The 27,865-nt window shown below is 48.9% G+C and overlaps 1 protein-coding gene across 1 annotated transcript; it reads right to left on the bottom strand.

Annotated features, from left to right (window-relative positions):
- Positions 1 to 357: 357 nt before the first annotated feature.
- Positions 358 to 23,106, bottom strand: LOC146012456 (uncharacterized). Its single transcript, XM_083151443.1, has 18 exons — positions 22,989 to 23,106; positions 19,828 to 19,932; positions 19,348 to 19,434; positions 18,867 to 18,953; positions 18,386 to 18,472; positions 17,904 to 17,990; positions 17,422 to 17,508; positions 16,941 to 17,027; positions 16,459 to 16,545; positions 15,967 to 16,065; positions 15,817 to 15,876; positions 14,782 to 14,862; positions 14,323 to 14,400; positions 13,652 to 13,732; positions 13,198 to 13,275; positions 12,613 to 12,723; positions 11,958 to 12,025; positions 358 to 492 (listed from the first exon to the last, which is right to left on the bottom strand). Exons 1-18 carry the CDS (start codon positions 23,104 to 23,106, stop codon positions 481 to 483), a joined length of 1,500 nt encoding a protein of 499 aa, XP_083007569.1. The 3' UTR covers positions 358 to 480.
- Between the last annotated feature and the right edge of the window lie 4,759 nt (positions 23,107 to 27,865).

Raw genomic sequence — 27,865 nt, forward strand, 5'->3', positions numbered from 1 at the left:
TTTTAATTTGTCGAGCAGAGATTTCATCATTCTCACGAGTTAATTTCTCCACAATTTTTTCAGCTCTCCTACAGTGCACACAGTAAATAAGAGTTAATGTACAGTACAGTACAGTACAAGGCAATGACTGAAACGTTTCATGTTCTATATTACTGTAGTACAGCAAAGGTTAATACTACTGGACATACTGTACAGTACAGTAGTTTATACAGTACCAGTTTAACAAACAATACAGTACAGTACATTACAGGTAATTTACTACACAACACTGATCTTACCAAGAGCACTTTGGAGCAAATATTTCCTTTCTGGCCGTTGTTCTCTCGAAAGCATGATAGCGCACTGTTTGTAAAGTGACTACAATCCCACTTTCCCTCAGCCAAGCCTGGATCTCTTTGGTAGTTTTATTTTCTTTTTTCATGTTTGCAATTATTTTGCTCATCGCCTTGTTGATCTTAACTGGCATTTTGGACAGCTGTACTAGAGACTTCCCTGTATGAAGAGAAGACAGTACATTTAGAAATACAGTACATGGACTTTTTCGCAATACAAATTACTATAGTACATTAAACATTTTTTTTAAAAAATGTTACAGTACCTTTACCCACCCCCCTCCCCCCCCAAAAAAAAAAACAACGTTGGTGGTAATAATTGACAATGATGTACTGTACAGCACTCAGTTGCTAATGCGTCAACTTCTCGTTAGCTCGAGCGTCTCATTAGCTCAAGCGTCCCAGGCTCCGGGGAGGAGGGGTCGGTGTGCTATACGGGCAAGCGTCGGTCGCTCGATATACCGCCAAACGCCTAGGGGCCTCGTGGAAGGGGGGGGGAGGGAACACTGGGAGAGGTTGGAAGCACGGCTGCACGGAGAAAAGACAGGGAAGGCAGGGCCGAGCGACGGGGAGCGGATACCGTCGTTGCTGCTCAAGCGTCTCATTAGCTCGAGCGTGTCATTAGCTCGAGCGTCCCAGGCTCCGGGGAGGAGGGGTCGGTGTGCTATACGGGCAAGCGTCGGTCGCTCGATATACCGCCAAACGCCTAGGGGCCTCGTGGAAGCGGGGGGGAGGGAACACTGGGAGAGGTTTGGGAAAGGTTGGAAGCACAGAGAAAGGACGGGGAAACCAGGGCCGTGCGACGGGGAGCGGGCATACAGTAGCCCCGGGGAGGAGGGGCAGCGTCGCTCGAGAGCGATCGAGGCAGTTTCGCTCGGAGGCAGGGTTACACAAAATGGCCGCCAAATGTCTACGGGCCTCATGGAAGCGGGGGGGAGGGAACACTGGGAGAGGTTGGAAGCATGGCTGCACGGAGAAAAGACGGGGAAAGCAGGGCCGAGCGACGGGGAGCGGATACCGTCGTTGCTGCTCGAGCGTCTCATTAGCTCGAGCGTCTCATTAGCTCGAGCGTCCCGTTAGCTCGAGCGTCCCAGGCTCCGGGGAGGAGGGGTCGGTGTGCTATACGGGCAAGCGTCGGTCGCTCGATATACCGCCAAACGCCTAGGGGCCTCGTGGAAGCGGGGGGGAGGGAACACTGGGAGAGGTTTGGGAAAGGTTGGAAGCACAGAGAAAGGACGGGGAAACCAGGGCCGTGCGACGGGGAGCGGGCATACAGTAGCCCCGGGGAGGAGGGGCAGCGTCGCTCGAGAGCGCTCGAGGCAGTTTCGCTCGGAGGCAGGGTTACACAAAATGGCCGCCAAATGTCTACGGGCCTCGTGGAAGCGGGGGGGAGGGAACACTGGGAGAGGTTGGAAGCATGGCTGCACGGAGAAAAGACGGGGAAAGCAGGGCCGAGCGACGGGGAGCGGATACCGTCGTTGCTGCTCGAGCGTCTCATTAGCTCGAGCGTCTCATTAGCTCGAGCGTCCCATTAGCTCGAGCGTCCCAGGCTCCGGGGAGGAGGGGTCGGTGTGCTATACGGGCAAGCGTCGGTCGCTCGATATACCGCCAAACGCCTAGGGGCCTCGTGGAAGCGGGGGGGAGGGAACACTGGGAGAGGTTTGGGAAAGGTTGGAAGCACAGAGAAAGGACGGGGAAACCAGGGCCGTGCGACGGGGAGCGGGCATACAGTAGCCCCGGGGAGGAGGGGCAGCGTCGCTCGAGAGCGCTCGAGGCAGTTTCGCTCGGAGGCAGGGTTACACAAAATGGCCGCCAAACGCCTAGGGGCCTCGTGGAAGCGGGGGGGAGGGAACACTGGGAGAGGTTTGGGAAAGGTTGGAAGCACAGAGAAAGGACGGGGAAACCAGGGCCGTGCGACGGGGAGCGGGCATACAGTAGCCCCGGGGAGGAGGGGCAGCGTCGCTCGAGAGCGCTCGAGGCAGTTTCGCTCGGAGGCAGGGTTACACAAAATGGCCACCAAATGTCTACGGGCCTCGTGGAAGCGGGGGGGAGGGAACACTGGGAGTGGTTGGAAGCATGGCTGCACGGAGAAAAGACGGGGAAAGCAGGGCCGAGCGACGGGGAGCGGATACCGTCGTTGCTGCTCGAGCGTCTCATTAGCTCGAGCGTCTCATTAGCTCGAGCGTCCCGTTAGCTCGAGCGTCCCAGGCTCCGGGGAGGAGGGGTCGGTGTGCTATACGGGCAAGCGTCGGTCGCTCGATATACCGCCAAACGCCTAGGGGCCTCGTGGAAGCGGGGGGGAGGGAACACTGGGAGAGGTTTGGGAAAGGTTGGAAGCACAGCGAAAGGACGGGGAAACCAGGGCCGTGCGACGGGGAGCGGGCATACAGTAGCCCCGGGGAGGAGGGGCAGCGTCGCTCGAGAGCGCTCGAGGCAGTTTCGCTCGGAGGCAGGGTTACACAAAATGGCCGCCAAATGTCTACGGGCCTCGTGGAAGCGGGGGGGAGGGAACACTGGGAGAGGTTGGAAGCATGGCTGCACGGAGAAAAGACGGGGAAAGCAGGGCCGAGCGACGGGGAGCGGATACCGTCGTTGCTGCTCGAGCGTCTCATTAGCTCGAGCGTCTCATTAGCTCGAGCGTCCCGTTAGCTCGAGCGTCCCAGGCTCCGGGGAGGAGGGGTCGGTGTGCTATACGGGCAAGCGTCGGTCGCTCGATATACCGCCAAACGCCTAGGGGCCTCGTGGAAGCGGGGGGGAGGGAACACTGGGAGAGGTTTGGGAAAGGTTGGAAGCACAGCGAAAGGACGGGGAAACCAGGGCCGTGCGACGGGGAGCGGGCATACAGTAGCCCCGGGGAGGAGGGGCAGCGTCGCTCGAGAGCGCTCGAGGCAGTTTCGCTCGGAGGCAGGGTTACACAAAATGGCCGCCAAATGTCTACGGGCCTCGTGGAAGCGGGGGGGAGGGAACACTGGGAGAGGTTTGGGAAAGGTTGGAAGCACAGAGAAAGGACGGGGAAACCAGGGCCGTGCGACGGGGAGCGGGCATACAGTAGCCCCGGGGAGGAGGGGCAGCGTCGCTCGAGAGCGCTCGAGGCAGTTTCGCTCGGAGGCAGGGTTACACAAAATGGCCGCCAAACGCCTAGGGGCCTCGTGGAAGCGGGGGGGAGGGAACACTGGGAGAGGTTTGGGAAAGGTTGGAAGCACAGAGAAAGGACGGGGAAACCAGGGCCGTGCGACGGGGAGCGGGCATACAGTAGCCCCGGGGAGGAGGGGCAGCGTCGCTCGAGAGCGCTCGAGGCAGTTTCGCTCGGAGGCAGGGTTACACAAAATGGCCGCCAAATGTCTACGGGCCTCGTGGAAGCGGGGGGGAGGGAACACTGGGAGAGGTTGGAAGCATGGCTGCACGGAGAAAAGACGGGGAAAGCAGGGCCGAGCGACGGGGAGCGGATACCGTCGTTGCTGCTCGAGCGTCTCATTAGCTCGAGCGTCTCATTAGCTCGAGCGTCCCGTTAGCTCGAGCGTCCCAGGCTCCGGGGAGGAGGGGTCGGTGTGCTATACGGGCAAGCGTCGGTCGCTCGATATACCGCCAAACGCCTAGGGGCCTCGTGGAAGCGGGGGGGAGGGAACACTGGGAGAGGTTTGGGAAAGGTTGGAAGCACAGCGAAAGGACGGGGAAACCAGGGCCGTGCGACGGGGAGCGGGCATACAGTAGCCCCGGGGAGGAGGGGCAGCGTCGCTCGAGAGCGCTCGAGGCAGTTTCGCTCGGAGGCAGGGTTACACAAAATGGCCGCCAAATGTCTACGGGCCTCGTGGAAGCGGGGGGGAGGGAACACTGGGAGAGGTTTGGGAAAGGTTGGAAGCACAGAGAAAGGACGGGGAAACCAGGGCCGTGCGACGGGGAGCGGGCATACAGTAGCCCCGGGGAGGAGGGGCAGCGTCGCTCGAGAGCGCTCGAGGCAGTTTCGCTCGGAGGCAGGGTTACACAAAATGGCCGCCAAATGTCTACGGGCCTCGTGGAAGCGGGGGGGAGGGAACACTGGGAGAGGTTGGAAGCATGGCTGCACGGAGAAAAGACGGGGAAAGCAGGGCCGAGCGACGGGGAGCGGATACCGTCGTTGCTGCTCGAGCGTCTCATTAGCTCGAGCGTCCCGTTAGCTCGAGCGTCCCGTTAGCTCGAGCGTCCCAGGCTCCGGGGAGGAGGGGTCGGTGTGCTATACGGGCAAGCGTCGGTCGCTCGATATACCGCCAAACGCCTAGGGGCCTCGTGGAAGCGGGGGGGGGAGGGAACACTGGGTGCAATGAGCGTTTACATACAGAATACAGTTTAAAAATAAGGTATATTTATATCGAAATACTGATAGAAAAAGATTTACCGTTCAGGAACTTTTGCTAGTAGCACTTGAAACCAGCCGAGTTCCGTGAGGCCAGCAAAGATTTCAAATGCAAGCAGAAGTACAGGAACGGTATCAGGAAACTTCAAGAAGTCTTGAGAGGAGAGGAGCCGAACAGCAAGTCTGCTTACGAGGAAACAGGTTTGCCGAGTGGTAGCTGGAGTGCCTGGGGACGCCCTTTTTATGTGAAACAAACAAAAGGTTTTTTCCACGCCCAAAGCAGGTCCTGTGATTGTATTATGGAAATTGTTCACGCCCCAAACATATCTGCAGAGACCAATCTCAGGGTCTGGATCTTGGGCTGGAAAAACCTTTTGTTTGTTTCACATAAAAAGGGCGTCCCCAGGCACTCCAGCTACCACTCGGCAAACCTGTTTCTTCGTAAGCTGACTTGCTGTTCGGCTCCTCTCCTCTCAAGACTTCTTGAAGTTTCCTGATACCGTTCCTGTACTTCCGAATACCGTTCCTGTACTTCTGCTTGCATTTGAAATCTTTGCTGGCCTCACGGAACTCGGCTGGTTTCAAGTGCTACTAGCAAAAGTTCCTGAACGGTAAATCTTTTTCTATCAGTATTTCGATATAAATATACCTTATTTTTAAACTGTATTCTGTATGTAAACGCTCATTGCACCCAGTGTTCCCTCCCCCCCCCCCGCTTCCACGAGGCCCCTAGGCGTTTGGCGGTATATCGAGCGACCGACGCTTGCCCGTATAGCACACCGACCCCTCCTCCCCGGAGCCTGGGACGCTCGAGCTAATGGGACGCTCGAGCTAATGAGACGCTCGAGCTACAGATGGCGCCGGGCTCATCTTTCCAGGGGATGGCGATGGCGACGCCATTCGCCATTCCCTGCTCCGGCGCCATCTGTGTGTCGGAAGGGGACGCGCGCGCACGAGGTGTGCGCGCGTCCCCTTCCGACGGTGCTGCCGTCCTCGTCCGACGGGCGCCCGGTGCCCACACCGGGCGCCCGCACCCCCCCACAGCCGCTTCGGGTCCCCCCAGCCCCCCTCGAGCGGGAGGCGGACAGTATTGCGTCCGCCTCGCCCGCCGGCCGCCCGGATACTGAGACGCACGTGCGTGGGGGACGCACGCGCGTCTCAGTCAGATGGCGCGCCGTGCTGCTGGCGGATCGCCAGCGGCATGCTGCTGGCGATTCGCCAGCAAGCATAAGGCCTGCCCCATCTGTAATGAGACGCTCGAGCAGCAACGACGGTATCCGCTCCACGTCGCTCTGCCCTGCTTTCCCCGTCTTTTCTCCGTGCAGCCATGCTTCCAGCCTCTCCCAGTGTTCCCTCCCCCCCGCTTCCACGAGGCCCGTAGACATTTGGCGGCCATTTTGTGTAACCCTGCCTCCGAGCGAAACTGCCTCGAGCGCTCTCGAGCGACGCTGCCCCTCCTCCCCGGGGCTACTGTATGCCCGCTCCCCGTCGCACGGCCCTGGTTTCCCCGTCCTTTCTCTGTGCTTCCAACCTTTCCCAAACCTCTCCCAGTGTTCCCTCCCCCCCGCTTCCACGAGGCCCCTAGGCGTTTGGCGGTATATCAAGCGACCGACGCTTGCCCGTATAGCACACCGACCCCTCCTCCCCGGAGCCTGGGACGCTCGAGCTAACGGGACGCTCGAGCTAATGAGACGCTCGAGCTAATGAGACGCTCGAGCAGCAACGACGGTATCCGCTCCCCGTCGCTCGGCCCTGCTTTCCCCGTCTTTTCTCCGTGCAGCCATGCTTCCAACCTCTCCCAGTGTTTCCTCCCCCCCGCTTCCACGAGGCCCGTAGACATTTGGCGGCCATTTTGTGTAACCCTGCCTCCGAGCGAAACTGCCTCGAGCGCTCTCGAGCGACGCTGCCCCTCCTCCCCGGGGCTACTGTATGCCCGCTCCCCGTCGCACGGCCCTGGTTTCCCCGTCCTTTCTCTGTGCTTCCAACCTTTCCCAAACCTCTCCCAGTGTTCCCTCCCCCCCGCTTCCACGAGGCCCCTAGGCGTTTGGCGGCCATTTTGTGTAACCCTGCCTCCGAGCGAAACTGCCTCGAGCGCTCTCAAACGACGCTGCCCCTCCTCCCCGGGGCTACTGTATGCCCGCTCCCCGTCGCACGGCCCTGGTTTCCCCGTCCTTTCTCTGTGCTTCCAACCTTTCCCAAACCTCTCCCAGTGTTCCCTCCCCCCCGCTTCCACGAGGCCCCTAGGCGTTTGGCGGTATATCGAGCGACCGACGCTTGCCCGTATAGCACACCGACCCCTCCTCCCCGGAGCCTGGGACGCTCGAGCTAATGGGACGCTCGAGCTAATGAGACGCTCGAGCTAATGAGACGCTCGAGCAGCAACGACGGTATCCACTCCCCGTCGCTCGGCCCTGCTTTCCCCGTCTTTTCTCCGTGCAGCCATGCTTCCAACCTCTCCCAGTGTTCCCTCCCCCCCGCTTCCACGAGGCCCGTAGACATTTGGCGGCCATTTTGTGTAACCCTGCCTCCGAGCGAAACTGCCTCGAGCGCTCTCGAGCGACGCTGCCCCTCCTCCCCGGGGCTACTGTATGCCCGCTCCCCGTCGCACGGCCCTGGTTTCCCCGTCCTTTCTCTGTGCTTCCAACCTTTCCCAAACCTCTCCCAGTGTTCCCTCCCCCCCGCTTCCACGAGGCCCCTAGGCGTTTGGCGGCATATCGAGCGACCGACGCTTGCCCGTATAGCACACCGACCCCTCCTCCCCGGAGCCTGGGACGCTCGAGCTAATGGGACGCTCGAGCTAATGAGACGCTCGAGCTAATGAGACGCTCGAGCAGCAACGACGGTATCCGCTCCCCGTTGCTCGGTCCTGCTTTCCCCGTCTTTTCTACGTGCAGCCGTGCTTCCAACTTTTCCCAAACCTCTCCCAGTGTTCCCTCCCCCCCGCTTCCACGAGGCCCCTAGACATTTGGCGGCCATTTTGTGTAACTCTATTAACATATTACTTAAACAGTAAAGATGGGCCCCCTGCAGCTCTGGGCCCCATAGCAGCTGCACCCCTTGCACCTACTGTATGGTACAGTAGTTACGGCCATGACAGTACAGTACATACAGTACTGTACAGTCATGTACTGTACTGTAATCTACTGGACATTATTGTGCTACTGTAAAACTGCTTTACTGGATAGTGGAACACAATTTCATGTGTAATTATTTTTTTGTAGACAAACAACAATGAATGTATCAAGTGCAACATTCTATGGAAAACGCAGTGCACGTTCCAACAAGAGACAATTGGCCTTGGCTGCATTGGTTCCACAGTGTGCACCCAAAAAGGCAAAGAAGACTACTGCCAAAAAAGAGAACATTCCAGTCACAGTAAAGCCAAGGAAAAATGCCAAGGCAAAGAATGGTGTTTTAGAGCAGATTGTAGGTAACGATAACAAAGTCCCTTTCTCTATTACAGATATTGAAGCTGGTCCTTCATACAAGGAGACTGTGTTGGCTAAAGATGTACCTGTACCAGTGGTCAGCATTGATCAAACACTGGTACAGGCAGTAAGTATTGATCCAAATGAGGAGTTTGTTGTTTTGGATTTTGTTTCGACCCCAGGTCTACAAGGACATTCTTCACCAAGAAGAAAGCTGGATTTTGGAAATCTTTCAGGAACAAAAGAATTGATGGACAACCTGCAAGACGACCATGGTGCACAGGAGCTTCAAGAAAAGGTACATCGGCTGGAGATCGAAAATGCTGTATTAAAAGATACATTGAAGAACACCGTTGAATCAATGAAGGAGGTCCTCATTGAATCAGTGAAAGAAGACCTCATCAAATCGGTAAGTAATACCATCATGACATCAGTCAATACCCTCATCGAATCAGCGACTCACACCATCACAACATCAGTGAATGACCGGATCATCTGCGCAATGGAAGACATCATCGTTAACACAGTGAAAAAAGCAACACCACAAACCCATGAAGTAGCTGTGCAGATGTGTCGAATTGAAGATGGACCTGGCAGAATAGATGCACTCTGCGAATTGGATGAACCGGGTGAAGTGAATTCATTTGGCGAACTGGGTGCACTCGGTGGATTGGATGGCCCGGGCGAAGTGTCTACATTCAGCGAACTGGGTGCACTCTGTGAAGTGGATTTTGGCGGCGAAGTGAATGCACCCAGTGAAGTGGACACCACAATAGTCGTGAATAGACACGTAGAACTGCCTTCTACAGCACACCAAGTGCTGGACTTTGGTGAAGTGACTCTGCAGCTTCCTCGAGCACCCACTCAGTGCAGCACCCCTGCAGAGCCAGACAACGAGACAGACTGTGGACCTGTTCTGCCCAATATTCCACTGTGCGACATCACAGATGCAACGGACGACCTGCTTTATGGAAAGGCACATGAACAACTGAACAGATATGCACAATTTATTTTTCAAGAACATGTGCCACATGACCTTTATTTGTCATGGGCAAACCATGTGAATTACAATGGGAAGAATGGGAAATCTGCACTGCCAAAAAATGTAAGAAAAGACATCATGAGAAGATGTGGCAAACGGATTGTACTTCAGAAGCACCATAGAACTTCCATCATCAATACCATCAATGGACTACTACGAATGAAGAGGAGAACAGCATGGAGACGCCTCGATCATGTAAGGCAACCGTTACCACCGTTGTCAACAGTTTGCCCTCCCTTGTGCACAACTCGGTGATGAAGCAGTGGTGTTACTGTACTGTACTTTTAACCGAATACTGAATTTTCCGTGAGTTTGTCTCAGTTCCTTCAAAAGTAAACCTACAGTAAAACAAAACATACTGTACAGTACAAATATACATTACTACTGTATACAGGAATAACAACAAAACATGATATCATTAAAAAAAAAATAAAAAAAAATAATAATAATAATAATAATAATAATAAAAAAGTTGCAAAGTGTTTCTCTTCACCGGTCGGTTTTCCGAGTGTGTGTGCTGCTGTTCCTACACCCCACCCCAAAGACAGTAAATCTAAAAAAAAAAATTACCCAAAACAAAAATTAATAATAATAATAAAAAAATAAAAAAAAATACCTGTACAAAATTCCAAAAAGCAAAAAAAAAGTTGTGTGTTTTGTTAACATGGTTTTTCTTGTTCTGTGTCGTGGTTACCTTTTTCCCCACTGCATCCAATATTTTCCTTCAGCAGGCTTACTGTACAGTACCTCTGTGTGTGTCAGTGTTCCAAAGTAATGGTAACCCCCTCCATCCCTCCAAAAAAAGGAAACAAAAAAAATACAAAATTCCAAAAAGCAAAAAAAATAGTTGTGTGTTTTGTTATCATGGTTTTCATCGTTCTGTGTCGTGGTTACCTTTTTCCCCACTGCGTCCGATATTTTCCTTCAGCAGGCTTACTGTATAGTACCTCGGTGTGTGTCAGTGTTCCAAAGTAATGGTAACCCCCTCCATCCCTCCAAAAAAGGGAAAAAAAACCAAAAAAATACAAAATTCCAAAAAGCAAAAAAAAAGTTGTGTGTTTTGTTAACATGGTTTTTCTTGTTCTGTGTCGTGGTTACCTTTTTCCCCACTGCATCCAATATTTTCCTTCAGCAGGCTTACCTCGGTGTGTGTCAGTGTTACAAAGTAATGGTAACCCCCTCCATCCCTCCAAAAAAGGGAAAAAAACCCCAAAAATACAAAATTCCAAAAAGCAAAAAAAAGTTGTGTGTTTTGTTAACATGGTTTTTCTTGTTCTGTGTCGTGGTTACCTTTTTCCCCACTGCATCCAATATTTTCCTTCAGCAGGCTTACTGTACAGTACCTCTGTGTGTGTCAGTGTTCCAAAGTAATGGTAACCCCCTCCATCCCTCCAAAAAAAGGAAAAAAAAAAACAAAAAAAATACAAAATTCCAAAAAGCAAAAAAAATAGTTGTGTGTTTTGTTATCATGGTTTTCATCGTTCTGTGTCGTGGTTACCTTTTTCCCCACTGCGTCCGATATTTTCCTTCAGCAGGCTTACTGTATAGTACCTCGGTGTGTGTCAGTGTTCCAAAGTAATGGTAACCCCCTCCATCCCTCCAAAAAAGGGAAAAAAAAACCAAAAAATACAAAATTCCAAAAAGCAAAAAAAAAGTTGTGTGTTTTGTTAACATGGTTTTTCTTGTTCTGTGTCGTGGTTACCTTTTTCCCCACTGCATCCAATATTTTCCTTCAGCAGGCTTACCTCGGTGTGTGTCAGTGTTCCAAAGTAATGGTAACCCCCTCCATCCCTCCAAAAAAGGGAAAAAAAACCCAAAAAATACAAAATTCCAAAAAGCAAAAAAAAAGTTGTGTGTTTTGTTAACATGGTTTTTCTTGTTCTGTGTCGTGGTTACCTTTTTCCCCACTGCATCCAATATTTTCCTTCAGCAGGCTTACTGTACAGTACCTCTGTGTGTGTCAGTGTTCCAAAGTAATGGTAACCCCCTCCATCCCTCCAAAAAAAGGAAAAAAAAAAACAAAAAAAATACAAAATTCCAAAAAGCAAAAAAAATAGTTGTGTGTTTTGTTATCATGGTTTTCATCGTTCTGTGTCGTGGTTACCTTTTTCCCCACTGCGTCCGATATTTTCCTTCAGCAGGCTTACTGTATAGTACCTCGGTGTGTGTCAGTGTTCCAAAGTAATGGTAACCCCCTCCATCCCTCCAAAAAAGGGAAAAAAACCCAAAAAAATACAAAATTCCAAAAAGCAAAAAAAAAGTTGTGTGTTTTGTTAACATGGTTTTTCTTGTTCTGTGTCGTGGTTACCTTTTTCCCCACTGCATCCAATATTTTCCTTCAGCAGGCTTACCTCGGTGTGTGTCAGTGTTCCAAAGTAATGGTAACCCCCTCCATCCCTCCAAAAAAGGGAAAAAAAAACCAAAAAATACAAAATTCCAAAAAGCAAAAAAAAAGTTGTGTGTTTTGTTAACATGGTTTTTCTTGTTCTGTGTCGTGGTTACCTTTTTCCCCACTGCATCCAATATTTTCCTTCAGCAGGCTTACTGTACAGTACCTCTGTGTGTGTCAGTGTTCCAAAGTAATGGTAACCCCCTCCATCCCTCCAACCCAAAAAAATAAAAAATTCCAAAAAAAAAAATTTGTGTCTTCCTCACCTTGTAACCTTTTCCCCACTGATTGGACTACTGTACTGTACAGTATATCCCTTGTCGCACATGTGCTGTCAATAAAGAGACAATACTACAGTAGTGAACATACAGTAAACCCTTTTATGTACAGCATACTGTAAATTAAAAATAAAAAATTACAGCCGTTGGAAGGTCACCGTAAAAGCATGGTCCACGAGCTGGTGCATGGTGGCTTCTACGTTGGCCATGGTGCGATGGAAGTTTTCTGTTGGGGAATAAAAAGGATACTGTAGTATTACTGTACGATACAGTAAGCAAAAAACTACTGTACTTTAAGAAACATACAGTACAGTACTGTACTGTAACTACAGTACAGTATAGAAACATAGGGGAAAAAGGGACCTTTTCATTTCCCTACTATCCAATTACAGTACACATGGAGTTGGATATACTGTACTGTAAACCCGAAGCGTGGCGAGCACACGCGGATTCGTTAAAAAGTACAGTATTCCACGCTCTATCGTGGGGCGCCACGCTTCGGGCTTGGCCAGGTTTACAGTACAGTATATCCAACTCCGTGCGTAGTTCGATAGTAGGGAAATGAACAGGTCCCTTTTTTCCGATAAAATTCTACGTACTGTATGTTAAAATGGACTCAGTCCATTTTAACATTGCATCCTATGTAAAAATAGGGACGATCGCGTTGGTTGCATCACATGCGATTTGGTCGGATGTGATGTGATCGACGAGATTATCGTGTCTGCCTAAATTTAAGGTCACTAAAATCTAGAGGTCACAAAAATCAGCATTCCAGTTACTACTGTACCTACAGTACAGTGCAATATGATTTACCTCTGGATACTGGGTCCTCGGGGAGAGGATGGCTGTTTGCCACAGCTCTGCAGACAAACCGAATCATCCTATGGAAAAGTGGCCAGAGAAGCCGCAGCCTCTCACGGTTGTCTGTGAAAATGCAAAGTACAGTACAGTGAAAAACTGTAGGTTTGTTTGCAGAGGTCACGCTGCGCAGAGCCAAGGACGCCGCCCCCGCCCCCCGCAGGACGCCGGACATCCCTCCCGACGCCCACCTCTCACCGCCACAGCCCGCCCGCCCCCCCCGACAGGCTCCCCGGCCGCACCGCAATGTACAGTACAGTAAGTACAGTAGATATGCGGGGCGGCCGGGGAGTTTTGTTTTTTTTTTAATGGGGAGCCAATCCCGGGATCCCGGGAATCCCGGGATCTGGCATTTTTCAATCCCGAATCATGGGATTGAAAAAATGCCCCGGGATTGGCCACCCTAGTCGCCATGCTGGGAGGAGAGGGGAAGTCGTATGGACAGTATAATCCATGTACAGTAGCCCCTTTTTCAGTGACTCCATGCTGTCTCTGTCCCAGATGAAATCAGAGTAATGTACAGTACTGTACAGTACTTACCAGCTGCCACTGGCCTGGGGTGGGATGGTTCGGTTGGTCTGCGGGGGCGGGGGCGGAGGGTCATGTGTATGGGTGGGACTGCAGAAAAGAACAGAAAAAGAGGTTAGTTTGCAACATATTGTAATTTACTGTACAGTGTTATGGTCACCAAAATCTATTTTGGCTGAGGCATCCAGATGTGCCACATGGTTGGACCCCAGATACAGTACAGTAGGTACCGTATAAGGTACACACAATGACATGGACCCTTTTTCCCATACAATTCTACTGTATGTTGAATCGTATGGAAAATCGCATCGCATACAATTTGGGCGCATGCGATGCGATAATCACATTGAATCGGATTGTACTGTATGCCTTAAATTAAGGCATACAGTACAATCGTACAATAATATCGGGCGTGCAGATGCAGCATTACACCAGTACTGTACAGTACCTACAATACTGTACTTACCGACCGCGCTTGGACTAGGCTCCGGCAGGGTGGCGGCGAGGGTGGCCCTCTCCTCGAGGTGGGGGGGGAAGCTTTCAGATGCTGCAAATGTACAAAAAAGACGAAATAAAGACACTGTACAGTATAATCTCAAGCAGGGGTGTTTTTCAACAGGCTCCAGCAGGAACTGATGCCCTTATTCTGCCTCCTACAGTAGATGGACAAACCCATGTGCACTGCAGGGGAGGCAGTGCAAAATGACACACCCAAATCTAACTGCACAAGTACTGTATAGTAACACTGCCTCACCAGGGGCCAGATTCTATAAGCTTTAAAAGTGATAAGTTTCACAGTGATAAACAGCCAGCCAATCAGCTCCTACCTGCCATGTCACAGACTGTGTTTGAAAAAGTACTGTAAGTACAGTAGATATGCGGGGCGGCCGGGGAGTTTTTTTTTTTTTTTTTAATGGGGAGCCAATCCCGGGAATCCCGGGATCTGGCATTTTTCAATCCCGAATCATGGGATTGAAAAAATGCCCCGGGATTGGCCACCCTAGTCGCCATGCTGGGAGGAGAGGGGAAGTCGTATGGACAGTATAATCCATGTACAGTAGCCCCTTTTTCAGTGACTCCATGCTGTCTCTGTCCCAGATGAAATCAGAGTAATGTACAGTACTGTACAGTACTTACCAGCTGCCACTGGCCTGGGGTGGGATGGTTCGGTTGGTCTGCGGGGGCGGGGGCGGAGGGTCATGTGGATGGGTGGGACTGCAGAAAAGAACAGAAAAAGAGGTTAGTTTGCAACATATTGTAATTTACTGTACAGTGTTATGGTCACCAAAATCTATTTTGGCTGAGGCATCCAGATGTGCCACATGGTTGGACCCCAGATACAGTACAGTAGGTACCGTATAAGGTACACACAATGACATGGACCCTTTTTCCCATACAATTCTACTGTATGTTGAATCGTATGGAAAATCGCATCGCATACAATTTGGGCGCATGTGATGCGATGCGATAATCACATTGAATCGGATTGTACTGTATGCCTTAAATTAAGGCATACAGTACAATCCTACAATAATATCGGGCGTGCAGATAATGCATTACACCAGTACTGTACAGTACCTACAATACTGTACTTACCGACCGCGCTTGGACTAGGCTCCGGCAGGGTGGCGGCGAGGGTGGCCCTCTCCTCGAGGTGGGGGGGGAAGCTTTCAGATGCTGCAAATGTACAAAAAAGACGAAATAAAGACACTGTACAGTATAATCTCAAGCAGGGGTGTTTTTCAACAGGCTCCAGCAGGAACTGATGCCCTTATTCTGCCTCCTACAGTAGATGGACAAACCCATGTGCACTGCAGGGGAGGCAGTGCAAAATGACACACCCAAATCTAACTGCACAAGTACTGTATAGTAACACTGCCTCACCAGGGGCCAGATTCTATAAGCTTTAAAAGTGATAAGTTTCACAGTGATAAACAGCCAGCCAATCAGCTCCTACCTGCCATGTCACAGACTGTGTTTGAAAAATAACAGGCAGGAGCTGATTGGCTGGCTGTTTATCACTGTGAAACTTATCTCTTTTGAAGCTTATAGAATCTGGCCCCTGATGAGCACATGGGTTTGTCCATCTACAGTAAGAAGGATTTTGCCAGAGAGTGAAGCAGGTGTTACACAGTACACATGTCGGTCCCACAGATACTGTACTGTACTATACAGTATTTTCCGTTGCACAAGGTGGACCCACAGTTACAGTACTGTGCAGTATATGGCACACATGTGGGCACCACAAGTACTGTACTGTACTTTGCTGTACAGCAGGGGCGGACAAACCGGTCCTCAAGATCTACCAACGGTCCAGGTTTTCCATATCACCAAGCTGGAGCACAGCTGCAGTCATTACTACAGTACAGTAACTTGTCACATTTTCAAACCTGCTGCATTCATTCCTACTATACAGATCCACGGGTTGCCTGAAAAACATGAACTGTTGGTACTGTAGATCTTGAGGAAAGGTTTGGCCACCCCTGCTGTACAGTATGTACAGTACTGTACAGTATTAGAGGGTTCACATGGTGGGCCCACAGATGTGATTAAGTACACATGTTGGGCCCACAATTACTGTAATATCCGGTACATGCGGTGTGCTGTTGTACAGTACAATACTGTACTTACCATCTGCACTGGGCAACTCCTGCTCCTCCTCCTCCTCACTGGTATCAATCACCAGGCGTCCTGTGTGTAAAAGATGGAGTACGTATCAAGTATCGTCATACAGTATACAGTTAAATAATAGTAGAAAATAGTGACCATAACAATGATTACCACTATCAGAGCTGTCTGGGCTCTGCTGCGACTCCTCCAGCTGGGTGGGGGCAGAGGTGGCCCTCTCCTCCTGGGTGGCGGCAGGGAGGCTTTCTGGAGCTGCAAATGTCAAAAAAAAAGGACAAAATAAAGAGGCTGTATCGTGCAAGCAGGGGTATTTTTGAACAGGCTCCAGCAGGAACTGATGCCCTTACTCTGCTTCACTCTCTGACAAAATCCTCCCCACAGTAAATGGACAAACCCATGTGCACAGCAGGCGAGGCAGTGCAAAATGACACACCCAAATCTACTGTACAGTACATACTGTAATTCTCTCTGCGCAAGTCCAGTAACACCTGCCTCACCTGCAGTGCACATGGGTTTGTCCATCCAAGAAGGATTTTGTCAGAGAGTGAAGAAGAACAAGGGCCTCAGTACATGCTGGAGCCTGTTCAAAAATACTTTTCCGGTACAGATGGTGAGAGCCCTGGTGTTATACTGTACAATACTTACCAACCGCGCTCAGAGACTCCTCCTCCAGCTGGGTGGGGGCAGAGGTGGCCCTCTCCTCCTGGGTGGCGGCAGGGAGGCTTTCTGGAGCTGCAAATGTAAAAAAAAAAAAGGACAAAATAAAGAGGCTGTATCGTGCAAGCAGGGGTATTTTTGAACAGGCTCCAGCAGGAACTGATGCCCTTACTCTGCTTCACTCTCTGACAAAATCCTCCCCACAGTAGATGGACAAACCCATGTGCACAGCAGGTGAGGCAGTGCAAAATGACACACCCAAATCTACTGTACAGTACATACTGTAATTCTCTCTGCGCAAGTCCAGTAACACCTGCCTCACCTGCAGTGCACATGGGTTTGTCCATCCAAGAAGGATTTTGTCAGAGAGTGAAGAAGAACAAGGGCCTCAGTACATGCTGGAGCCTGTTCAAAAATACTTTTCCGGTACAGATGGTGAGAGCCCTGGTGTTATACTGTACAATACTTACCAACCGCGCTCAGAGACTCCTCCTCCAGCTGGGTGGGGGCAGAGGTGGCCCTCTCCTCCTGGGTGGCGGCAGGGAGGCTTTCTGGAGCTGCAAATGTAAAAAAAAAAAGGACAAAATAAAGAGGCTGTATCGTGCAAGCAGGGGTATTTTTGAACAGGCTCCAGCAGGAACTGATGCCCTTACTCTGCTTCACTCTCTGACAAAATCCTCCCCACAGTAGATGGACAAACCCATGTGCACAGCAGGCGAGGCAGTGCAAAATGACACACCCAAATCTACTGTACAGTACATACTGTAATTCTCTCTGCGCAAGTCCAGTAACACCTGCCTCACCTGCAGTGCACATGGGTTTGTCCATCCAAGAAGGATTTTGTCAGAGAGTGAAGAAGAACAAGGGCCTCAGTACATGCTGGAGCCTGTTCAAAAATACTTTTCCGGTACAGATGGTGAGAGCCCTGGTGTTATACTGTACAATACTTACCAACCGCGCTCAGAGAATCCTCCTCCAGCTGGGTGGGGGCAGAGGTGGCCCTCTCCTCCTGGGTGGCGGCAGGGAGGCTTTCTGGAGCTGCAAATGTCAAAAAAAAAAAGGACAAAATAAAGAGGCTGTATCGTGCAAGCAGGGGTATTTTTGAACAGGCTCCAGCAGGAACTGATGCCCTTACTCTGCTTCACTCTCTGACAAAATCCTCCCCACAGTAGATGGACAAACCCATGTGCACAGCAGGCGAGGCAGTGCAAAATGACACACCCAAATCTACTGTACAGTACATACTGTAATTCTCTCTGCGCAAGTCCAGTAACACCTGCCTCACCTGCAGTGCACATGGGTTTGTCCATCCAAGAAGGATTTTGTCAGAGAGTGAAGAAGAACAAGGGCCTCAGTACATGCTGGAGCCTGTTCAAAAATACTTTTCCGGTACAGATGGTGAGAGCCCTGGTGTTATACTGTACAATACTTACCAACCGCGCTCAGAGACTCCTCCTCCAGCTGGGTGGGGGCAGAGGTGGCCCTCTCCTCCTGGGTGGCGGCAGGGAGGCTTTCTGGAGCTGCAAATGTCAAAAAAAAAAAGGACAAAATAAAGAGGCTGTATCGTGCAAGCAGGGGTATTTTTGAACAGGCTCCAGCAGGAACTGATGCCCTTACTCTGCTTCACTCTCTGACAAAATCCTCCCCACAGTAGATGGACAAACCCATGTGCACAGCAGGCGAGGCAGTGCAAAATGACACACCCAAATCTACTGTACAGTACATACTGTAATTCTCTCTGCGCAAGTCCAGTAACACCTGCCTCACCTGCAGTGCACATGGGTTTGTCCATCCAAGAAGGATTTTGTCAGAGAGTGAAGAAGAACAAGGGCCTCAGTACATGCTGGAGCCTGTTCAAAAATACTTTTCCGGTACAGATGGTGAGAGCCCTGGTGTTATACTGTACAATACTTACCAACCGCGCTCAGAGACTCCTCCTCCAGCTGGGTGGGGGCAGAGGTGGCCCTCTCCTCCTGGGTGGCGGCAGGGAGGCTTTCTGGAGCTGCAAATGTCAAAAAAAAAAGGACAAAATAAAGAGGCTGTATCGTGCAAGCAGGGGTATTTTTGAACAGGCTCCAGCAGGAACTGATGCCCTTACTCTGCTTCACTCTCTGACAAAATCCTCCCCACAGTAGATGGACAAACTCATGTGCACAGCAGGCGAGGCAGTGCAAAATGACACACCCAAATCTACTGTACAGTACATACTGTAATTCTCTCTGCGCAAGTCCAGTAACACCTGCCTCACCTGCAGTGCACATGGGTTTGTCCATCCAAGAAGGATTTTGTCAGAGAGTGAAGAAGAACAAGGGCCTCAGTACATGCTGGAGCCTGTTCAAAAATACTTTTCCGGTACAGATGGTGAGAGCCCTGGTGTTATACTGTACAATACTTACCAACCGCGCTCAGAGACTCCTCCTCCAGCTGGGTGGGGGCAGAGGTGGCCCTCTCCTCCTGGGTGGCGGCAGGGAGGCTTTCTGGAGCTGCAAATGTAAAAAAAAAAAGGACAAAATAAAGAGGCTGTATCGTGCAAGCAGGGGTATTTTTGAACAGGCTCCAGCAGGAACTGATGCCCTTACTCTGCTTCACTCTCTGACAAAATCCTCCCCACAGTAGATGGACAAACCCATGTGCACAGCAGGCGAGGCAGTGCAAAATGACACACCCAAATCTACTGTACAGTACATACTGTAATTCTCTCTGCGCAAGTCCAGTAACACCTGCCTCACCTGCAGTGCACATGGGTTTGTCCATCCAAGAAGGATTTTGTCAGAGAGTGAAGAAGAACAAGGGCCTCAGTACATGCTGGAGCCTGTTCAAAAATACTTTTCCGGTACAGATGGTGAGAGCCCTGGTGTTATACTGTACAATACTTACCAACCGCGCTCAGAGACTCCTCCTCCAGCTGGGTGGGGGCAGAGGTGGCCCTCTCCTCCTGGGTGGCGGCAGGGAGGCTTTCTGGAGCTGCAAATGTAAAAAAAAAAGGACAAAATAAAGAGGCTGTATCGTGCAAGCAGGGGTATTTTTGAACAGGCTCCAGCAGGAACTGATGCCCTTACTCTGCTTCACTCTCTGACAAAATCCTCCCCACAGTAGATGGACAAACCCATGTGCACAGCAGGCGAGGCAGTGCAAAATGACACACCCAAATCTACTGTACAGTACATACTGTAATTCTCTCTGCGCAAGTCCAGTAACACCTGCCTCACCTGCAGTGCACATGGGTTTGTCCATCCAAGAAGGATTTTGTCAGAGAGTGAAGAAGAACAAGGGCCTCAGTACATGCTGGAGCCTGTTCAAAAATACTTTTCCGGTACAGATGGTGAGAGCCCTGGTGTTATACTGTACAATACTTACCAACCGCGCTCAGAGACTCCTCCTCCAGCTGGGTGGGGGCAGAGGTGGCCCTCTCCTCCTGGGTGGCGGCAGGGAGGCCTTCTGGAGCTGCGACATCCACTGGGACTGCGGAAAAGCACACAAAAAAACTACTGTGCTGTACAGTACTGTATATTCTCTAACACGAACATACTGTACTATAAAGTACAATGTGTTAAGGTACTGTATCAACACTACAGTACATACTGTACTGTGCAGTACATAACAGTACAGTACAGTACAGTACCTGCCAAAATGACCCATTCCAGGAGGGATGAAATGCTGTGGTCCTGTACAGTATCCCACATGTTTGAAAGTCAATATGCAATGTTCCGCTCTGTACTGTATACAGTATACTGTACTGTACTTACAGTGGCGGTGCTGTCTCTCCCGCAGCGTCATCCTGCTGATACCTGGAAAAATAAGAAATACAGTGCGTAAGGCATACTGTAATTACTGCAGATACAGTATTTGTAGGCCCCATATCAAAAGTTTGTAAGGGCCCACAATTTACTGTACAGTACTGTACAGTATGTCATGAAAACCAATGCTGTAGGAAATCACCCATGGCAACAAGCATGTACTGTACAGCATACAGTAGTTGCCTTCCCTCTTCAGCAGGAGACTCCCTGAAATACTGCACAGTACTGTAGCAGCAATCTCCATCTCTCTCTCATTAGTCCTACACATTATGCCATACTGTACACCAAAATACTGTACAGTACCTACTGTATTACAGTACAGTATGTACAGTATTTTACCACATTCCATAATGTCCATTACCCATTACTACACACACTATAATGCTCATTGCATATTAGGGGGTTAACATGCTCGTTGCCATGGGATGAACCTGGTCTTCCAGGTGTTGCACACTCTGGAAGGGATTAACATGCTCATTGCAAAGAATTTACTGTACAGTACATGATCTGCCATGGATTCCGGGGGTTAACATGTTGACATCACCCCAACCATGGGCTGGAAACCAGGTCTGGTGGCTGCAGGAATGGGAATGTAAGAAGTGGGGTCCAGGCCCTGGAGTTGGAGAGCGGAACAATGCTCAGAAGGACCTGTCTAATACTGCTCCCCCCAAATCTGTATCAATACCACTGCTGAACAGCTGACTCTGGCGCTCTCAGACCCGGTCCAAAAAACCTCTCTGTCCAGGTCAGCGCCCCCCCCACACACAATACAGTATCTCCATGTACAGTACAGTAGTGTACTGTATGGAAGTACTGTAGACACACCCTTCAGGTGGAGAATGACACACCCCCTAATTCCAAATTCTAATTCTAATAGCAAGTTCTGTAAAATCTACCTGAACAGTTGTACAGCAATCAGCACATTAAAAAAAAATACAGGTACAGTATACTGTAAAATCCCCCATGGCAACAAGTAAAAAAATACTGTATACAATAGCACTCAACATTGTACAGGTATGTACAGTACTTACTTTGCCTGAGGGAGTCCAGCAGTTGAGGGTCCCGACGGACCAGGTCGGACCATCTCCTCTGGAGGCTCCTAACTGGCCTGTCTCTATGGAACCTCACCCTGATGGCTTGACGGGCCCCCTGGTAGGCCTCCACAATCTCCCGATTAGAGACCAGGAGCCTGTCCCGCCAAGCCACCAGGGTGAGGAGCTCCCCTCTGCCAAAGGGCCTTGCCCTCCTGACTCTGCCAGTGTCCGACATACTGAACAGGTCCAGGTACAGTACTAGCGATACTGATAATGGCGCCTACAGTATACTGCAATAGCGTGTGCGCCGTGCGTCCTATGCGCCGTGCGTCCTATGCGCCATGCGTCCTATGCGCCGTGCGTCCTGTGCGGAACAGCGTCCCATTCTGTGCGCCCGCCGCTGAGTAGTGGGTACAGTAGTTTATCAGTAGTTTATCAGTAGTTTTTATATACTGTAATACATTACTTATACAATATACTGTAAAATGTAATACTATACTGTAAATATAAATAATTATATTTTAATCACACAGTATATTGTCAATAATTATATCTTAGTTAAAACTGTAAAATTTGATACTATAATATTAAAGGTTTAACGCCGTAATCGAACACGGGTCTCCGGCGTGAAACACCATGCAGATAACCACTACACTACAGCCAAGAACTGTACAGTGTAATGACTACTATACTACCATGACTGATTCTACACCCAGCCTGTAGCTTAACAGTCAGGAGCTGATTGGACGGCATTTTCCACTTCTCCTCCCTTATCACCGCTTCATACTGTAAATCTACCCATCAGTAACTTACCGCACAATACTGTGAATGTAATGCTGCAAAACCATATTGTGACCAAGTTTCCAATATTGTGACCGCCTTTAGAACAATACTGTACTGTATACTGAGACGCATAGCGTCCGTGTCGTACAACCTTTAGAACTACAGTACGGTGTTTGATGTTACGCATTAGCGTCTGTGCGGCTACATCTCCTAACTGTCACTGTGTCTATAGACGCAGTGACAGTTAGAAGCCATGACGTACATGTACGTCATGTGTCGGGAAGTACCTCCCGGCCATGACGTACATGTACGACACTCTCTGTCCGCATCAGCATGATGCACTCTCGGCTGAAGAGACTGGATCACGCTCGTGCCAGCGGCATTAGAGAGGTGCTCATCGTATAATAAAGTTCATGTAATTCCTGCGCATCATGCACGCGCTGAAGCACAAATCTTACGCATGCGCAAATGAGGTTTTTAAAAGTGACATCTGGTGGTTGGTCTGTGATATTGCACTCGTCGTGAAGCGCCACGGCGATTCGCTACATGTATGCGCCATGGCGTGTGTCGGAAACATCGCCATAGGCGGCAATAATAAGACCCGCGCCATCTGTATACTTATTCTCCTCCTCCCCAACCCTAAACCTCCCTTCTCTAGCCTGTCTCCATCCACAGCCTGACCGTAACCTTCCCCACTATTACCTAATGCTAACTCCTGCACCCTGCCGCCTAAACACACACTCCCCTTTCGGCAGCCAAAACTTAACCCTCCTCTTCTAAGTGCTTAACCTTCCCTGCAGCCTAACCCTCTCCATCTCCAGCAGCCTAATTCTGAGTCCCCCATACAGCTTAAACTTAAACAACCCCTTCCCTAGCCTGATACTACCGCTCCCCAGTTACCCACCATTGAGCATCTCGGCAGCCGAGATTCCAGCACTGGCATCCTCATTGGTGTTGGTATTCTGGTGGAGGTCTGCTGGTGGTACTTGGGATGTCCTAATGGGTATTATGAATGCCAACATAGTTATGGTATAGCAGTATTGAGTAGTTAGACACCGGGACTAAGCATAGGTTTTTAGCAGACAGCAGAACAGGTTATCACAAACTGCATTGCAGAGTAGTGACACACAGGGAGGAATATAGCAGCACAGGAAGAGCAACACAGGTTATTAACAGATGCATTGCAGCACAGGTAATAACCACAGTGAGTAGGGCAGCACAGATAAGTAGTACATAAGTTATAGCAGCACAGGTTAGTAACATATATGGAACACAGCAGCACAAGTTAGTAACACACAGGATGCATAGCAGCACATATAAGTAAAAACAGGTGGCACAGCAGCGTACTACAGGTTAATAACACACAGGTAGAACAGTAGTACAAGTTAGTAACACACAGGAGGCCCAGCAACAAGTTAGGAATGCAGAGGTGCATATCAGCATAGGTTTATATATTTTATGCTGGTAATTAGACTATGGTTTATTTTGTAGGTCATTCACATAAATTATATGGTTGAAGCATTAAAGTAAACATGGTGACACTATGGGTGAAATTCAATTGTTATTTTCGTTGTGATGATCCTGCCCAGACAAGCCGGGTTTAGCCACCTTAAGTGGATAAACTTAACCAAAGTAACAGGAGCAACCTGAAAAGTGTCATTTGGGCATTCAAACAATTCTCTTTTCGTACATTTCAGCTTGCCAGCACAGGGGGCTGCGAGCTGAAATGTGTCTCCCCTAGGCTCAGCGCACCCTAATGGAGCAAAACTGAATTGATCCATTGGGCGCCATCTAGTGGTGGCCGCAAAGAAAAACAAGGGAATTCCCCCGTGAGTCTCTTAACCTAGAGTAGACAGAACCCCTAAATCAGGGCCTTCTTAAGTTGCAGATATTGCATGTTGTGAGGGTTTTCTTATATACTATTTTGTTGTAGTTTATTTCTTACGTTAGCCAATGTTTATAGATGGCTTCATCAGAAGCAGAAAAAAAAACCTTATCGTGTGGAGTGATTTCAGCTCTTTCCTCTTGCCAGGATTCCTTTTATTCACTGAATCTTTTATAAAGGCAACCTCTTAGTCATTAGACATTATTTAGCACAAGCACTTGCATTAAAGGAGATTAGTCTGCCAAGGAAGACATATTGGTTTATAATGTACGAGCCAAATGTTTGTTTTTGTTCTTAATTCTTCTACTGTTTTTGTCTTGGGAGTAATTGGCAATTAATTATCAACTGCTAATAAATAACACTGCGCAATTAGAAAATTATTATACATTAGACTTTACAGAGTGAGTTTCTTTGTTCAAGCAGCAACAGGCAGCGACAACGTGAAATAAGCTGCAATTTAACTAAAACGTGTAAAGTTTTATAGCATAACATACTATAACACAGAGGAGTAACAAACAAGGGCTAGGAGACACAAGTAATATCTGAGCAGTTGCACAGTAATATCTTAAGACTTAGTGGCAACTACTGTCAATTCAGTTTAGCATCTCATGTCATACTTAGCCTGTAGCTATTGTTAAGCTCCAACTCCCCTTCTCAACAGGTGAGGATTTGAAATGTGAAGCCTATGGCATACCTCCATGCTCCAAGTGAGTATCCATATTTGGTAGCGGAACATGTACTTTATTTGCTCATCAGTAGATTTTGGCTTTAATCTCTGAAAGATGAGGTTGTGGGTCCACATATATTAATTACAGATGTGTGGTTTGGTTCTATAGAAATTTACACCTACCTACCTTGTCTTCCCAAGAACAGACTCTCACCACTGCAATCCATTTTAAATGCTGCTGCTAGGCTGATCTTCCTTGCAAGACACTCATCGTCTGCTGATCCGCTCTGCCAGTCCCTTCATTGGTTGCCTGTATCTTACCGTATTCAATATAAAACACTTCTACTCGCATATAATGCTATTAACCATACTGCACCAGCATATATCTCTTTACTTATCACAAAATACAGTATCTCCCATCTCGGCCACTCCGCTCTGCACAAGATCTGCATCTGTCTTCTGCACGGATCACTAGCTCCCATTCACTATTACAGGACTTTCATAGGGCTGCTGCCATCCCATGGAATGCCCTTCCACGCACAATAAGACTCTCCACTAGCCTCCAAACTTTCAGGCGTTCCCTGAAAACTCACCTCTTTAGGCAAGCCTATCATATTTAAGTTATACACGCATAACCCTCTGAGGCACTTATGTATTATATAGCTTCCCTTCTGGACTTGTAACTTGGTGGGACTTCCATGCTATTACTGATACCTGTCCTTGTGTTTCCCTCCTATATCCCTATAGATTGTAAGCTTGCAGCAGGGCCCTCCTACCTCCAAGTCTGTCTGTTGTTACCCAGTTTGTTTTATCACTGTCTACAATTGTAAAGCGCAATGGAATCTGCTGCGCTATATAAGAAACTGTAAATAAATAAATAAACATTATATTTGCTAAAGTAATGTTTTCACACCTTTTCTGCATTATTTTATAATGGGAGAAGCGATCTGGATGGTTTTACTAAAAAAAAGGTCAAAGAAAATCCCAGAGATTTCTGGGATGTCAGCTTCAACACGTGAATGACAGGGCTCCCACTCAAATTCTGCCTTCTGCTGAGTTTTCTCTGACCCTATAAGTGAGAGCGTCAGTGTATGTATGTATGTATGTATGTATGAATAAGAGTGTCAGTGTATGTATGTATGAATGATAGCGGCAGTGCATGTATGTATGTATATATGAATGAGAGTGTCAGTGTATGTATGTATGAATGAGATTGTCAGTGTATGTATGTATGTATAAGAGCGTCAGTGCATGTATGTATATATGAATGAGAGCGTTAGTGTATGTATGTATGTATGTATGTATGTTTGAATAAGATCGTCAGTGCATATATGTATATATAAATGAGAGCGTCAGTGTATGTATGTATGAATAAGATCGTCAGTGTATGTATGTATGTATGAATGATAGCGGCAGTGCATGTATGTATGTATATATGAATGTGAGTGTCAGTGTATGTATGTATGAATGAGAGTGTCAGTGTATGTATGTATGAATTAGAGTGTCAGTGTATGTATGTAAAAGAGCGTCAGTGCATGTATGTATATATGAATGAGAGCGTCAGTGTATGTACAGTATGTATGTATGTATGTATGTATGTATGTATGTATGTATGAATAGAGCGTCAGTGTATGTATGTATGTATGTATGAATAAGAGCGTCAGTGTATGTATGTATGAATAAGAGTGTCAGTGTATGTATGAATGATAGCGGCAGTGCATGTATTAAGAATGTCAGTGTATGTATATGTAAATAACAGCATATATGTAGTATGTATATGGAGGTTGTCAGCTCCGCACTCAATGGGCTTAAGGGGTTCTTTCCTGTATATGTGCAGAATAATAAATCAGTTACTGAGAAAGCATGGAGAGAGAAAGAGAGGAGATCTTCTCTGGGGAGCTGGATTTGACCTGGAGCCCCAAACCATCACTGCAGGCCGGCTCTTATATGGCATTGCGACACTGCATTTTTTGGGGACCTCCCTTGACTCCCGCCACATTATCTGTGTGTGCTGGGCTGTCCACTGCTGGAAGCTGCTACAGGTTGGGCATATGCTGGCCAGCGATGGTGCGGACACTCGGCCATAGGAAAGCAGGGGGTGCAGTGCACACGAAGTAGAACAAGGCTGAGAGGAATCCCAGGAACCAAAGGTCCCCGATGGTGTGCACTAATACAGAGCATCCTGCAGACAAACAGCCTATTTAAAGCCACAGGATGATCAGGTTAGTAGTGACTACAGTGGGGTTAATGTGTTCAAACCTTCAGTATCATCAGGAGCCACCTCCCTCCACCCCCCAACTAACCCTACCCATACACCTTCCTCACCCCATACCCTAACTATACATCCCCTTAGCCTAATCCTGACAATACCCTCATCACCTAACCCTAACTATACATGCCCCGTAGCCTAACCTTAACTACACATCCCCCATAGACTAACACTATCTATACACCCCCTACAGCCCAACCATTCACATTGCACCTGCAGTATAACCCCACCTATCCCCCTCCCCACAGCCTAGACCTAACCATACACTCCCCGCAGCCTATAACCCTTCATGTCCCTAATGTTCTGGAAATGCCAATTCCTGACCTGTAACAGAGGATCTAGGTTAGGACAACTTGTGAAGTCTCCTCCCTCTCCTGATCTCTTCCTTTGACCTGAGATGGACCCCAGAACATATCTGCCCTGGCAGATTCCAGATCATCTTGTAATTTAATCTCTAAGAATCTCGTTATTGAGTTGATTCCGTGGGTTCCTTTGACACCCACATCCGTATCTCATGTGGTTAATGGAATTAAGATCCCAGGTAGTGACATTACATCAATAGGAAATGGAATGCCTAATCATACCCAAAGCATCTTATGATATTGTCCTTGGTAGACTAATACAACCCTCGGATTAACTGGTCTTCACTTCAGATTGAGCAGTGGAGTGCTCAATGCCATGAGCACTATATTTATCTGGTGATTCCTCTCCAATCCTCAGAGACCAAGATGTTGCCTGAGTTACCCAAATTATACATAGAGTTTACTGATTTATTTAGTGAACAAGCGGCCGATGTCCTTCCACACATCGAGAGTTTGTCCCGTTGATTTACTGCTAGGGAAATTAACACCTAAGGGTTGGACATTCCTGTTATAAGTTCCTGAAACTTGAATGTCCTCATACATCCAAGAAAATTTACAAAAATAACGGCCTTGGATTGGCTATCATGACCTGAACGAT

Source organism: Crinia signifera, chromosome 1 (genome assembly GCF_055691185.1).
Source record: "Crinia signifera chromosome 1, ASM5569118v1, whole genome shotgun sequence".
NCBI lineage: Eukaryota > Metazoa > Chordata > Amphibia > Anura > Myobatrachidae > Crinia > Crinia signifera.